We start from the raw sequence: 16,283 nt of genomic DNA, 5'->3' as shown, positions 1-16,283 counted from the left end.
TCAACTTCTGCTATTAGATTACCACCTCAACAGCCTGTATGTCTATTTGGTCATCTTTTATTGCTATTGCTCTCAAAACTAATCATTATTTATTATAAATGTCTTGCTATCATCTTGAGAGTCACCTGGATCCTATAGTTCTTGCATAATTATATTCTATGGGAGTCATGGAAACCCTGTTTTATTAAGATTGTGGGCAAAAAGATCACTCACTTCAGTGGGGTCATGTGATGACAATAGAGGGAAAAAATATGACTCTGAAAAGTAAATATTCTAGATAATTTATATAGAAATATAAAAAAGCGAAATGTGGGCTAAGAAGGAAATCATTGGCCTTCTAAGCATCAAGAGATGCTGTTGAGAATGCTAAGTAGATCTGTCTGTTAACCTCTCTGAATATCAGAGTTCTTACAGTTTTTCTCTTTTGATCTTTGCCATACAGGCATAATAAATTTGGCACAGGCTTTGTGGCAAAAGCAGGGTATTTTCCCCCAGCTTATTAATAAAGATAGGGCAAAAATAGTTTTACCTAAACAAATTGCTTAATCCGTATTTTCACTTTTCTTTGGATCTATAGACCTGGGAGGAGAACTTTATAATGTTGACTATATATGTGTATATATGGACATATATGTAAATATACATACATATATGCATATTTACTTACACCAATACTCAAATGACTCTATATATTCATTTGTATACATCAGTTGAAGCTATAAAACATGGAGGGTATTTTGCAATTAAGTCTTAAAAATACTTTAACAACTAATCCTCCCTATGAGAAAGCATTTTATTTCTTGAATTAAAACTAGAAATTAAAAAAAGTGATTATTTTACACTGATGAAATAGAAAAGCTCCAGGCAGCTTTCTTAAAACTTACAAAATTCAGTGCATCGCCATACTGGCTGACTTAGTTTTTTAATGAAAATTGCATCCTTTAACCATCCCATTTATCGTCTAGTTTTATTTTTAATATAGGTATTATCACATTAATATGATATTACATCATTATAATTCACTTTTATTATTAAGCCTTTTTTCCTCTCTTTCACTGTAGTTGGATAAAAATGACAAAAGAACCTTGGTGATTTAAAAAAAGAACTATATTGGCTCTAATACCAAGTTTCACAATGAATAAAAATAAGAACTGAATGATTCTTCTGTTCTATTTAGTAATGGTAGTTGAACCTATTCATATTTTAAGAGCAAGATTTTAAAAATCATTGATGACTTTATTTACTTAGTTCTGATATGTAAAAAAAATATGTTACATAGTGTTACTATTCAATTCAACCTCTGGACAGTAAGTTCTTTAACAAGCCTAGTATTTTTGTTTTTTGGGGAGGTAACATATGCTTCTTCAATTGGCACAGTTTCAAAGGAAAAGTAATTGTCAAATTAAAATGTTGCCCTGAAAACTAAAACATTTTATATGACTAGTTCAGATGAGAAATGTTAGTTAGATAATTTGGAATTTTAAAAATAATTATGTAAAAACAAAATTGGATTCTGTATTTAGAAACTTCCATTAGTCTAGTATCTGCCTGTAGCAGCTATGGAATTACTTAATTCTATAAATGTTCAGCCAAACTCGTTTTTGGCATCTACAGTGAGATATACTTTAAAATTGACAGAGTTGTGAAAACATTTTGTTTCCACTGTGAACATTTTTATAGAGTACTGCCATGTAAAAAGTTGAGTAAGTTCCAACTCCCTGAATCCTGCCAGGCCAATCTTTCCTTCCCCTATTCTATTTTTCCTTTCCCCTTTCTCCTTAAATGAAAGCATCTAATGAAGACAGTTCAATGAACAATTCATTAAGTTGAGAACAGAAGTGTCAAAGCCGGCACAATCTCCTAATTAGCTGAGAGTTGATTAACATCAGCCAAATCGTACACAAACTATGGGTATATGTGTATGTATATGTAATAGTAAATGGAATATGTAAAAACCTTGCAAACAACAACATAGTGTTAACTATTTCCATTCACTTAACCATTAACACGTTACAGAATGTTACAGTCTTGTTTAAATAGAATATTTTTGTGAAACTCATTTTAATATGTTCTAAACATCTGAAAAAAAGATACTGATGGATATTATTGAAGAAACATTAAAATCAGGATGCAAATTGTTTCTGAATGAAAAATAGCTCTGGGATTACTAACCATTGTTCTCCTTTTTATCTGGTTGCAGTTTACAAGCCTTGAGAAAGGAAAAGTCCCGAGATGCTGCTCGCTCCCGTCGGGGAAAGGAGAATTTTGAGTTTTATGAACTGGCTAAACTATTGCCACTTCCTGCAGCCATCACCAGCCAGCTTGACAAGGCGTCCATCATTCGACTTACAATTAGCTATCTGAAAATGAGGGACTTTGCAAATCAGGGAGATCCTCCATGGAATTTGAGAATGGAAGGACCTCCACCCAATACTTCAGTAAAAGGTATGATTTAGGGCAATTTTTTTTCTGTCTGGAATGTGGTAGTCTATAAGAATCTCTCTATTGAAATGTTTACCATCATCCTTTCTTCTTTTCCTGCATATCAAATCCTTTAAAGGGATACAAATGTGGAAATCTGAGGTCTGCATGAGAAAGACACCATGTGAAGGTGAAATAAACCTCTTCTTCTATTTCTATTTTATTGTCAAAAACTGTCAGCCTAAGTAGTCTATAGCTTTTTATAAGGTTTCAGAGAAATGAATATTTATTTGCTTCTTGTGTTTAATTTGTGTTATGCTAATCCATGTAAAATCATTCTGATGGGTAGAGTATGGAAATGTTTATTAATGGGGAGGAGCTAATATTCTCAAATCTAAGTGCAAGTAGATGAGAATAGGACTTAGTTTTAACAGGCATTTCGGATTTATTAATTTATTGGATGACAAAATGTCTGCATTTCAATTTAAAGGCTTTATTTATATGAATTAAAACTATGTTAACCTAAAGGTTGACATATATAACCATCTGGAAATGTCTTCCCATTTCTTGATGCATTTCTCATTATTGTTTTTAATTTAATTTTTGAATCTTTCTTCAATCTTCAACCTGGTAGTATTTTTGCGTTATTTTAATATTGCTATTAAGTTCTTATAGTTCATGACATATTTTGAGCACCAAATGATACCAGAGCAATGCAATTTTAAGCCTTTGGATGTGTGTGAATGGGCATATCCATATGGATGTGCTTGTTTATAAACATGTGTTTTGGCAATTGAGCTCGCATCCCTAAGGGATTGTAAAATCTAGGCAAAAGGGCTATGTGTAGTAGCTGCTAGTCTGCTCTCTTCCTTAGCCTGACACATGAAAGTCAGGTGAAGTGGGACTAAGGACTGGGATTTGGGTGGTTATTGTAAGTAACCACCTCTGAGGGATGAATGGGAGTCTCTGGTTATATATTTGATTGCTTCTTGACAGCTAGCTATTGAGCAACATTGGTGTTGGCAGCTGAAGCAGCTTTCACTTGCCCTCCTGGCTAGAGGAAAAAAGTACTAGTGGGGAGCTGTCATCTTTTATATAGGATTGAGATTGATAGGAAGGACAAAAAGCAATGGTCATTTACTAAGCTTTTTGAGCTAAGTAAAACATTATAACATGTATGTGTATGAGTGTATGTGTGTGTGTACATTTGTTCACATATTTACATTAACATGTATTTTTGATTATGTTTACTAGAAAAGAAAAGCCAGATTTTAAGGGGTAACAAGTTATTTTCTTCTAAAATGTAGGAAAGACAATTCTAAGTTCACACAGAAAACTTTGAATAGATATCTTTCAAGATCAAAGTCTGAGTGTCTATCATCTATCTATCTTTCTATCATCTAGTTATATACACTTTTATTAAAAGAACCCCAGATAATTAAAATCTAAGCATTTTTATATTGAATTCACTTTCCCATTTCCTCTAACATCATACCTTTGTATACATTCTTTCTGAAGAAACTAGGAGTTTCTTAACCTCAATAAATGCAGTAAGTAGTTGAATTGAATACTTTATTTGTAGAGATGTAATTGTCATCTTCTTCCTCCTTCTCTTTCTCTTCTGCCTCTGCTTCCTCAGTTTACTAAGCACTTCTGCTATAGTTGCAAAGCAATAAAACTTCCATTCTACTAGGAATCAAAACATGTAGAGAAATAAATATAGCACAGAGAAATTTGAGGAGGTAGAGATGGTAAATCAAAGAAGAGTTCACAGAGAAGGTGGAAGCTGAGTTGTCTAAAATTCTGAGGGGCAAAAGAGGTAGAGAAATGAATTCTAGGCAAGAAGGGTGGTTTGTACAAATGCACAAGGGAGGAAATAAAGTATGAAATAAAGAACCAAAAATCTAATTTAGGTGGAGTGTAGAATTCATGAAGGAGAGTAATGTGAAATAAGGCTTGAAAGAGAAGTCAAAGGCCCATTGGGGGTGGTTTTAAAAATCCAGACCAAAGAATTTGTATTTTATCCAAACATATTATGTTACAAATTGACTTTCTTATTCACCTAATTTCGAGGTACAATGCTATGAAACTTGGGTTGAAGTTGTTATTAATTATTTTAGCACTATAGATAAATGGCTCAGTGGATAGAGCACAGGCCTTTGGAATCAAGATCATTTCCTGAGTTTAAATATGGCCTCAGATGTTTACTAGTTGAGTGACCCTATGCAAGTCATTTAATTGCATTTTCCTCAATTTCTTTGTCTTTAAAATGAATGAAGAAGGAAATGACAAGCTTCTACATTAGCTTTGCCAAGAAAATTCCAGATGAAGTCACTAACAGCTGGATGTGACTGAACAACAACAACAAATTAAAATTTATAAAGCATTTTACATATATTAGGGCAGTTAGGTATCATAGTGACTATATCTCTGGACTTCCTCTTAGGAAGAATTGAGTTCAAATCCAGCCCCAGATATTTAATAGCTCTGTGATCCTGGACAACTAACTTAATGCTATTTGCCTCATTGTAAAGTGAGCTGGAATAGAAAAGGGCAATATATATATAGCCAAAATCCTTTGAATTTATGTGGAATACTTTCTTTTTGTTATTGAGTATTAGATACCAACATAAAAGTTTAATGCTGCTATCATTTTCCCCAAAAATCTAGTCTTCCAGAAGAGAATCCACGAGAGCCAGAGAGAAATTAAAGAAAGGAAATAGAATTATGAAATGCATATGGAATTTTTTTTATATAAAACTAGACAATAAGGAAAAGGAATTGAGATAGATGACTTAAGAAGAATGACTTAAATAGAAGATAGAAAATATGGAATAGACGAAGTTCTAGGCACTGGTGTACAAAACACAAAATTAAATGAACTTTGCCCCCAAGGCATTCATGTTCTACTCCATAGTGGAGATGATAGTTTTATTGATGGAAGTGGAAAAGTTAGGATGGGACAACTGGAGGACATGATGATTAGTATTTGAAATGTTAAATTCATGTGATGTGTGTGTCTGTGTGTAGATATACACACATAATTTGATTAAAAAAAAAGTTTAAAAAATGCAGCACAGAATATTGAAGTTAAATCTCTAAGTGATTTAAAGTTTTAATGATTCTACACCATTTTTCTTGTCAAAAGTTGGCAGTTGTAATATGGACATTTCCCATAAGCTAGTTCTACTGTATAATATGTATGTTTACATTTTATGATTTTACTAGTTCTTTTAAAATGTAAACTTACATAATCATCCTAATGAAACATTCATGAAATAACATCAAAAGACACTGACTTCCATTTATTAAGGTATGTTTTTTTTTACCATTGAAAAAGTTCTTATGAATAAACAAGCACATATATGTGTTTGTATATGTATGTGCATACACATACATATATCCCATAGCATCTTGTAAAATAAGGTTCATAGTCCTACAATAAAATGATTAATGTTATACTTTGTTCCACTCCATGAAATGTCTTTATAAGATTTAAAGGCACTTGGAAATATATATGATATATAAGCTATACTATGTAAATAACTTTATTTTAAAATACAGTGGTCTGTTCATGTTAATAATTAAATTTAGAAGCCTAAATATAAATTTGTCCCAGACTCCTAATAGGAATTCATCAGTTTAATTTAGTATTTCAGAAAGGTCCTTTACTCTTCCCTATAGTCATTGCAGCTTTTCTTGAAAGTCTATGAAGGCTGATGAGATTACTTTGTGATGTCCATTGTATATAGATTATTTCAAGTTGTGCTTGCAGAAGGAACACTTAGGTGACAGTGTGTAATGTTTCCTGAGTCAATTATTTCATGGAAATGATATGTTAAGCAATTTGAAGGTAACAGATAGTTTCCTCCATTATTTTAGAAATATCTGTATTGTTATAATACAGATCAAATCTACAATGAACATTATGCATTATTCAAGAAATGACCAGGCATTCTCAGCAGTGTTTCAGTTAAATAACTGATGATTGTAACCTTTAAAGAAATATCATTGTGGTGACTGTTGGTAAATCACTTCTCCATTCATAGTAATCTTTATTTAGAGGCTATCTAGAAACCATTATATCTTTTATTAATCTTAAAAGCAATAGCTGCTGATTTGACATTTGCCAAAAGTAGATAAATTTTCTGTCTTTCTAATATAGCAGACCAGTCCATTTTACGAACATGTCATCTGAGATATTTTTAATTCAGGAATATAAACAATATATTTATTTTCATTTAAATATTACAGTTTTAAAATCACAGAATTATTATACATATGTTAGATTAACAATGCTAAAATATAAACAATATGTGAATGACATTCATAATTTTTAGAGAAAAAAATCAATGGATTTGCAAGATACATGGTATTTAGAAATAAATTGAACCATATTTGGGACAGGACTTAATTGGCTGCATTTAGTTTTCACTATATGATTGATCTTTTCTAATAGAATTTGTTTCTTACAAGCCCCAAACCAGCATAGTCAGTATTTTAAATAAAATGTGAATATGACAAAAAGTTAAGACACTCAGATCACTATTTAAGTAATGCATGGTCACTCCTTAGGTGGCATCTGCTATCATACCTAAGAAAAATATGTTTGACAAATTCATTTAAAACTGTTTTGGGTTGAGAGCAGCCCAAAATAATATTGACTCCAAAGTCATTTCATGGGTTAAACCTTTAATGATTGTCCTCCAAACCTGAAAGAGCATTTTTTGAAACATATCTCTATTTCAGCAGTATGCAGTGATCCCAGAGGATTTTCTGACTGATGAGCAAATGTTCTCCAATGTTATTTTGTAAAAATACCTCATATCATAAGCAGACTAGAGATCAGACAATACCCTTCCTGATAATTTACCCTGTATCAACTTGTATTTGCTTTCATCATGAAAAAGTTTTAGGTGTTGCTCCATTTGAGTGTCTATTGTTGATCTAAAACCATATGATGTAGAAATGTTCTAGAACTGGATTTTATTCATAAATTCCTATCCCTGTGCCCTTTTCTTTCTCCCTCCTTCCCTCCATCTGTATTTTCTTTCCTTCCTTCCTTCATTCTTTCCTTCTTTCCCTCTTTCCTCTTTTCCTTCCCTCCTTTCTTCCTTCCCTGATTATGCCTTTGTGTTCCAAACAATTCACATGTTTGTTCTCAGGGCAATTTAGCCCAAATGTTTAGCATCCTGCAATATGTTTCTTTCTGATATTTGCTTGCCAGTTTGATCATCTCCATTGTTTTGGCCTTAAGTTAGATCCACCTACATCCATTCAAGATTCACAACAGCACCAAGTATAAACTGATATCACGGATACAAAGACCTTAAAGAAAATGATTTTTCCATTTATTTTTGTGACAAGTGCTCAATTTTATTAGGGTATTTAAAGTATAATAGCGTATAATTACATTTTCTCAGTCTAATTCTAAGAATTATTTTTAATTATGTGTTTTTATCCTTTTCTATCTTTTGGGTGGTGTTAGGACTTTGGACAAGAGTTCATTTAAAAGAACTAACTTTTATTTTACATACATAGTCTCATGATAGAACACATAGCATGAGTTTGCTCATAGTACCATATCAAGATTCTTCACACTTGACTTAAAGGGTTTTTCCCTGAACAATTAATGACAAGGTTGATTGCAGAAGACATCACTATTCCCTGTTGTCATAATACCATGTAACTTCAGGCTTTATCAATGGTAATTTCATGATGTTTTCAAAAGTAGTATAATGTCCATTGAATTAGAGTAATAAAAAAAATCTGAAAAATGAAGACAGTTGCTAAACCCTTGTAATAAAATAGCTTGGTGTAATTGGGAAGAACATGGGATTTTGCATCCATCAGAAGACCTGGATTTTGCCAGTTTCTAGCTCTTTAAACTTACATAAGTTAATGTCTTTGAAGCCCCATTTCCTCATCTCCAAAAGAAAAGTAATAATAGAACATTATCCTACTCTACAAATTATGATGGAAAATATGATCTGGAACTATACAATATTGTGCAAAAGAGAATGATAACTATGGTAATAATGCCAAATGCATTTGATAAAGTCTCACTGTTACTTTCAGAAGTTTTGGTGTCAGTGAATTTTATTTAAAAGTTTTGATTGCAAAGCAAACTTATTTAGAATATGTGAACTACTTTACTTTAAAAAATCATTTTTGTATGAAGGCTAGTCATATGTATAAATGAATTTTCAGGGTACTAAATTTATTCCAGTAATACCTGGAAGAGATGGATACTTTCCTAGATAGAGGGAAGGGACTGATTATAACTATCTAGGATGAAAGCATTGTTTCAGAGAGGATGACTACCAACCTAATCTTTGATCTAAAGAAATCCCTGATCTCACTATTCTCTAAAAGCAGAGTTCAGTGACAGTTTTATCTGAGGATGTTACCATCAGATCCGAGCAATGCTTATGAATAGCATTTGTTGACACAAGTCATAGTCAAATAAGAAGAATATAAAATGAGAGCAAAAGAAGGAATGAGAGAAAGAAGGAAAGGCAAAAGTATAAAGTGAAAGGAGAAATATAAAGAGGGTATGTGGTAAAGGATGGAAATATTATTAAGCACACCAACAATTGTCTTAATTTGGCCTCAAAATATATTCTAATTGTTATCCTTCACTGTACTTCAATACATATTTTATTTTCCAACCAAATTACATTTCTTATACTTCTAAATATATTGTTGCCTTCTGACTTCCAAACAATCTAATAAGCTGTTAGATTGTGCTGTTCTCTTCACATGGAATTTCTACTCACTGAAATCTTTGCCCAATCCCAGTGGTCCTTCTTCCATAATTTTCAAGTTGAACACGTGATAGCTCTCATTTCTGAATTCCAATTTTGATACCACTTTATACTTCTTTTATGATTCTTGTATCTCGATAATAATAATAGCTACATTTTTAACACTTTAAGGTTTACAAAGTGATTTAAAAATATTTCATTTTATCTTCACAACAACCATATGAGGTTGGTTGCAATGTCTATTTACATTTTTCAGCTAATGGAACTGAGGCAAGCAAAGGTTGTGACATACACTTAACTGGTCACAAACTAATAATTTCCTGAGGCCAGATTTTAAAGCAGATCTTTTTGATTCCATGGCTATTTCTTTATCCTATTTTTGACTGAATATTTTTCCTATGATTGTGAGCCCCTACATGGTAAAAATTGCAACCCAATTTCAATTCAATTCAACTTCTGTATCCTGAGGAGATGCATTGGTTAAAGAGGCAGGCCTTGAGTCAGGAAGTCTCATTTTCTTGAGTTCAAATCTGGCTTCAGATCCTTACTAGCTTTGTGATCCTGGACAAGTCACTTAAAAAAGTTTAGATATGCAGAATAAGCTAGGTGGATTTCCTTTTGTAACATATTGAACTGGATGTTCTGTAGGCATCTCAGACTCATTACTATCATCCCTCTAGTCACCTATGATTACAAGATGGATGTCCTCAACTCCTGACTATCACTCTACATATCAGATCTTTTTTTTCCATCTTAGCGTTTCTATTTAATGAAATCTCTTGTATTTAACCTCCCCATTCATGCGTTAGAATCCCAACCTTAGATCAGTTCCTTATCACTTCTCATGGGACTACTGTGCTAGCTTTCTAATTGTTCTGCCCACCTAGAGTCTCTCCCCCATTTAAACTACTCTTTGGAACTGCCAAAAACCACTTACTTGAAACTCAGACCTGACCCTATCATCTCTCCACTCAGTAATTTCCAGCGATAACTCATTACCTCCAGGAAAAAACAAACAAACATAAAATCCTTTGTTTGACAATGAAAGATCTTCACATTCCAGTCTCTTCCTACCATTCCAGTCTTCTCATACTTATTTATCTGCATTCCCCATATGGTTCAACCATACTGATCCACTTACTATTTCTCACATATGATTTTCCATTTCCCCATTCCCCATTCCCCATACCTGGAACTGTTTCCCTTGCTTTCCTGACTTCTTTGGATTTTTTCAAAAATCAACTCATAGTCCACCTCCACAGTAGGTTTTTCTTGTTTCCCCCCATTCCAGCCCACCTCACCTCACCCCCATATCTGCTAATTCCCCTCTGAGATTAATTTTCATTGAATCTGTATATTATTTGTATTGCTTAATAATTTGTATTTAATTAATGTCTGTTGTTTTTCAGTCTTGTACAATTTTTTTTTTTTTGTGATCCCACTTGAAGTTTTCTTGGCAAAAATACTGGAGTAATTTGCCATTTCTTTCTCCAACTCATTTTACACATGAAGACACTGAGGTAAATAGGTTAAGTGACTGGCCCAAGGTAACATATCTTATAAGTAAGTGTCTGAAGCCAGATTTGAACTCTAAGCTTGGCACTCTATTCACTGTGTTACCCAACTGCCCCTTACATATAACTTCATAAAAACACCTTCATTAATTTGGAAACCTTAAAATTCTCTACCAACATGAAATTATTCTTATTATGCATTATGCAAAAGGTAATGTTAGGGGAGGCAAAAACTATACTTCGGAAGTTTAGGGTTTTCATATAAATAACTCATAATTATCCAAACTAATTCAGTTCAATTCAACAATAACATTGTATACCATACTCCATCTAGGCATTGTGCCTTACATTGGGCATATGATGATGGAAATGAAAACCAGTCCTTCCTGCAGTCTGCTAAAGGCTACCAACACATACACAGATAAATTAATGTCTGATAATAAGTGTAGGGAAAAAACAATAACAACTAAGAGGATGAGGAGAGTATTATACTGGTACTCTGGTTCAAGTACAGTGAATTAGTATTCAACATTTCTTAGTTGGGAATGAAGTGACTTAATATTCTTTTCAAAATAAAAGCATGAGTTCTTTTTATGTGATTTTACAGTCTGGATATTGAGAGGATATATGTTTTAATATCAGAATTAATAAGAAAATAGATTCAATACATATTTAGGATTTCATATAAATGCTTTAAAATATTTCCTTTCTTTAAGATTTGATAAGTAGTTACTAGTTTTAAGGCAAATTTTTGCAAAAAAGCAAAGTTGCTATCAATCCTTCTAGCTGAGGACAAAAAATTAAATTCATCCAACTTAAACTGTCTAATTTAGACAGTAAGATCAAAGAGAGGGAAGGATATTTTATGTGTTTATATATATATATATATATATATATATATATATATATATATATATAGGAATGCATGCAGGTTTACCTTGTTTTGTGTCTCCTGTTGAGCAGAAGCTTCCTAGTTACTCATTTGATAAAGTAGCATCAGTATAATTTGCATATTTGATGCATGGCTTTGCACATCCTGCATTGCCTGTAGCAGTCACAGAAGTTCCTTTGCTGGAAACCTTTAGTAGTTCAATCAGTGGTATACTCACATTCCCATCGAGTATGTAGTCTGTTAGAATCTTCATGATGTGAGTTAGGCCATCAGAGAAGTCAACAAAGATTCATAGACATTCACTTTAAAGGGTAATAACGTTTTTACTATTCAGTACAGATCAAGGACTACTAACATTTTCTTATTTTCAGAGGAAAAAACAACAACAGCTATCACTCTACTTGGGGTTTCAAGTTAGGGAGGGCAGCTAAATAGTCTGGTGTACACCTACCTCTCTATGGGTTTTTGTCTGTTTAAACTCTTATGTCCAATGAAGTCCTTGACCACATTGAATAAAATGAAAACTTTCCATCTGATGCATTTTAATACATGATCTCTTTTAAATCACTGTGCAAAGTCCTATTAATTTGTATATTTTCATTTAAAATTCAATTCATTTTTAAGACTTCTCCAGTATTTACAATGACAAAATGGAGAATACAGAGAAATAAGACTGAATCTTTGCCTTCATGAAGTTGATAATCTTAAGACAAATATATATATATATATATATATATATATATTTGTCTTATATAGTATAATGTGAAAGTTCAATGAGAAATATAATAAAACAGTTATGTTGGTTTAGAGGTAGAGAAGATTTTGCCTGGGGAAATCAGGGAAGGCTTCATAAAGGAAGTAGCTTTTTAGCTGGACTTTGGAAAGTGATTAGTAATTGCATAGCGTCAGAGAATAATCTAACTTTAAATAGATCTTAAAAGATATCTAATCCAAGCCTTTCTCATTTTGTATAAGGATATTGCAACCCAGAGAAATTGAGGGACTTGCTCAAATCCACAGAGCTAGTTATTTAATAGTAAAATTGAACCTAGAAGCCTTGTATCTTGATTTTTTATCCAATATATTTTCTGTAGTAGAATTATTGTGGATAGAGTTCAGAGCTAAGATTTAAGAAATCCAATCTCTTATTATTATTAGGTATGTGACCCTAGGAAAATAACTTAAACTCACTTTGTGTGATGAAAATCCCTAGATTTTATGTACTAAGTCAATGGCAGGTTCATATTGGTGAAGGGAGGCTTCCAGAAAATCATAGATGTTTTGAGACAGTGCACTGTATTTGATGTAGCTTCCAATATAAGACCATGAAAAGATCTCATGAAAACAGTTTTTATCATTATTGCAAAATTGACTATTTTGTGTGAATTGACAGGTCAACTAACTCCAAGCAAATAATATGGCCAGGTATTTTTCATTAAATTAACCAAATTTTGGGCTTAATGCAGATATTGCTTCAAAGCATGTTAAAGAATTCTGAAGACATTTGGGGGAGGGGGTTTATAAATATCATAAACTTTGCAGTTTGCCTTGCACATAGTAAGTATTCAAAAATGCTTGTTGAATTTTATTAAACTGAATATACAATATTTTAAAAGCTAGGCCTTAATATATAAAAGGTGATATCAAACAGACAGTAGCTACCCTGGAAGATCCTCAATATACAAATTTCATGTCATTGGAGAGTAGAGATCAGAAAAATTAACTGAGACTCATGTGTGCTCACACGCCCAAAGTAGGAGACATAGTAAGGTGGGGTGAAAGAGTCTTATGTAGTTTTCTTTCATTTAAATGAGCACAAAAAGAAGGAATGAAATTTTATTTCACGTATGAAGACAGTCATTTCTTGGGTTGCTCACTCAATGTTTTAGCAGAACAGCTGTTCTGTACAATGTGGCTTCCTGCAAGCAACATTTCTACTGCTCAGAGAATGGCAGCCTGCCAATGAGAGAGCCCAGACCAACCCCTAAACAACAACAACAAAAAAAACCAATCTTTTGTCAGCGACTCTAATAATTTGTACAATTCAGGAAAGGGGGGGGGGGGTTGCATGGTCTTTGCAGATGTGCATTTATGATGCTATTTTTAAGCAGAACAGCATGAAAGAAAAATTCATTTGAATCATACGTTGATCATTCATTTTAAGCTTTTGGCTTATGCTCCTGCTAAATTTTTATTTCCTGTAAAGAAAATATAGCCAGCTTTGAAACGAGGTAAGGTAGTAAGTGACATGATGAAATTCACCATTTTCATTAGTCTTACCCCCTGAAAAATATTAGAGGTATTCTCCTCCCTAGTTCCAAGCAGCTAAGTGCCATTTTGCTGATCCTCTCACAGAGATCTATATTGCTTATCCTTTAGCATTCTGGGGAAATAAACTCTTAATGATCCTGAGTTTTAGTTGTATTTATAGCTGTCCATTCTCTGAAAATGAGCTTAAGTACTGAAAGAAATATCAGAAACATGTTAATTTTCTTTAGTTCACAAACATGGGAGCCAGGCAGTTCCACTGAAATAGTGTCAATTCAGAGACTCATGGTTCCATTTTGGGATCTGTCTTTAGGGTTATAACCTATAATTACCACAATAGAACCAGCCATGGTTGGTTCTATTGAAGATTTCCTCTACTAAAATTTAGAAGATTAATCAACCAATTAATTGATTAAGAACTTGATGTAGATAACAGATCCTTAGAGGCAAGATTGCCAAATAGCAGCTCTTGCCTTTTGCCTCAGCAAATGTATAATAGAATACAGCTTCCCTATTTCCTTATCCTGACTCTGACATTTGTTACCTGAGTGACTTTGGACAAATTAGTTAATTTACTTAGTCCTCACTTTCCTAATCTGTACAATTAAGGATTGGGCTGTATACCTTTAACGGTCTTTTAGATTTAAATCTATGATTCTATAATATTGCTTGACCTCCCTTGACTTCAATTTCCTTGTCTTTACAATGAGAAGTTTGGACCAATTCTATCTCTCAAAAATCTATGATCCAATAATCTTGTAGTCATCATTTTTCCAAAATGTTTAACTTCATGGCTGGTCCCATAAACTATTAAACACATTTTCTTATTCCCATTCTTGCTATTCCCTTAAATTCTTCTCATGAATATCTTTATAATTACATTCTTTGTTCAGGCATAACTGATCACCAATGATATGCTTTCAATATAAATTTATCAGAGAAGAGATATCCAATAGATTCAGCATCTGTGGTCAAGGCATAGCATTGAGTAGAGAAGGGTCAAGGTTAAGGTTAGAATTACAGTGAAAGTTATAGATAGTTTACAAATAGCAGCATGGAACAGAGATGATCACTATAGATTAATGCCCATTGTCAAGGGCAGCCTTGATAATATTGATGATGAGAAGGAAGTGAAGGAGGAATAATATAGCATGCATTGATCTAGCACTTCAATGTTTACAAAGCACTTTACAAACATTACCTTATTTTATTCTCCCCACCACCTTGGGAGGTAAGTGTTATTGTTATCCTTATTTTATAGATAAAGGAACTGAGACAGATGGTGACTTGTTTAGGAGTCACATAGCTAGTATTTGAATGCTAAAGAACTTATCTTTTAGCTTTTAAATTTAAAACTTCCATATCTCAACAAGTGTTTAAAATTTATTCAAATGAATGAAATTACAGGTTTCATTAAACTAGAACCATTTTTGCCAAATTCAAATTAGAATTTAGTCATGTTTATATTGATGCCTCAAAAGCTCTATAGTCTGTTCTGATAATTTGGATTTGTAAAGTACTAAAATAGCTTAAGTCCCTCCATATTGCTACAGACAAGTCATTAAAATATTTTAATTATCCCCAAGTATTTTAAACTATTTCCTCATCCTATTAAAAGTGAATGGCTGCATGTATTCAAGGTAGGCTGACAGAGTTGAAAAAAAGTGTGTATGGAAAAAATAACTTTCAATTAAAATATTTTCATTTGTCTCTCATGTCAAAGGAATAATCCTTTTCTGTACAATGGGAAAAGTTCCTTATTTTATGCAATATATGTGAATAGAGAAGGTTTTTTTTTTCTGAAATACATTTTAAGTAGATGAGGGAAAATGGTAAATTAAAGAAATCCTTTAATAATTAAAAAAAATCTAATTCATTTTCTAAGTAGTGGAACTCAGTATTCTTCTAACTAAATCTAGCCCTCCACATACTACTGTACAAAAACTGAGCCCTGCCTTTCTTTAAAATTGCATCAGCTCCAGCATGCATTTCTTCTATATTTATTACATCGGGTCCAGTTGTTCCTTGCTGCTTTATCTTCTTCTTTGACATTTCCATTTGTCCTTTAAACTGGTTTTGCCCTTGGCTGTCCTATTTCTCTGTCTGACAAGGAGATCAAGTATTTGCTGGATAAAATAATTTCTGGGCTCTTCTGGACTCTTCATTGTGATGATCATTTTAACTTCTCTTAGAAGTGGCCATAATCAGAGTCAATGTCTTAATGTCTTTACTTTTATCTATTTCCTATTTTTTTGTCAGAGTCAGTATCTTACTTAAGGAAGTAGGGTTTAGTCCATAATAATTGTACGTTTTGTCTTCTTATCCTTGTCCTTCCTTATGGTTTAATGTTAATTTTGACCTTTGCTCTAGCAAATCAATGATTTGACTGCATATAGACAGGTAGTTGATTATAAAGAGCCA

The 16,283-nt window shown here is 32.7% G+C and overlaps 1 protein-coding gene across 5 annotated transcripts in view; it reads left to right on the top strand.

Annotated features, from left to right (window-relative positions):
- The window catches only part of NPAS3 (neuronal PAS domain protein 3), a 1,088,682-nt gene that overhangs the window by 312,580 nt on the left and 759,819 nt on the right, over nt 1-16,283 (top strand). For 4 of the 5 annotated variants that reach the window (XM_031949272.1, XM_031949275.1, XM_031949274.1 and 1 more), the window contains 2 exons: nt 2,201-2,445; nt 2,561-2,611. In XM_031949272.1, the coding sequence (XP_031805132.1) occupies nt 2,201-2,445; nt 2,561-2,611 (296 nt within the window). The remainder of the gene's footprint in view (nt 1-2,200; nt 2,446-2,560; nt 2,612-16,283) is intronic. The other variant, XM_031949273.1, reaches the window with a different exon arrangement.

The sequence above is a fragment of the Sarcophilus harrisii genome, chromosome 2 (genome assembly GCF_902635505.1).
Source record: "Sarcophilus harrisii chromosome 2, mSarHar1.11, whole genome shotgun sequence".
In the NCBI taxonomy this organism is placed as follows: Eukaryota; Metazoa; Chordata; class Mammalia; order Dasyuromorphia; family Dasyuridae; genus Sarcophilus; species Sarcophilus harrisii.
Note: the sequence above shows the minus strand (reverse complement) of the source record. Positions and strands in the feature narration are given on the sequence as shown.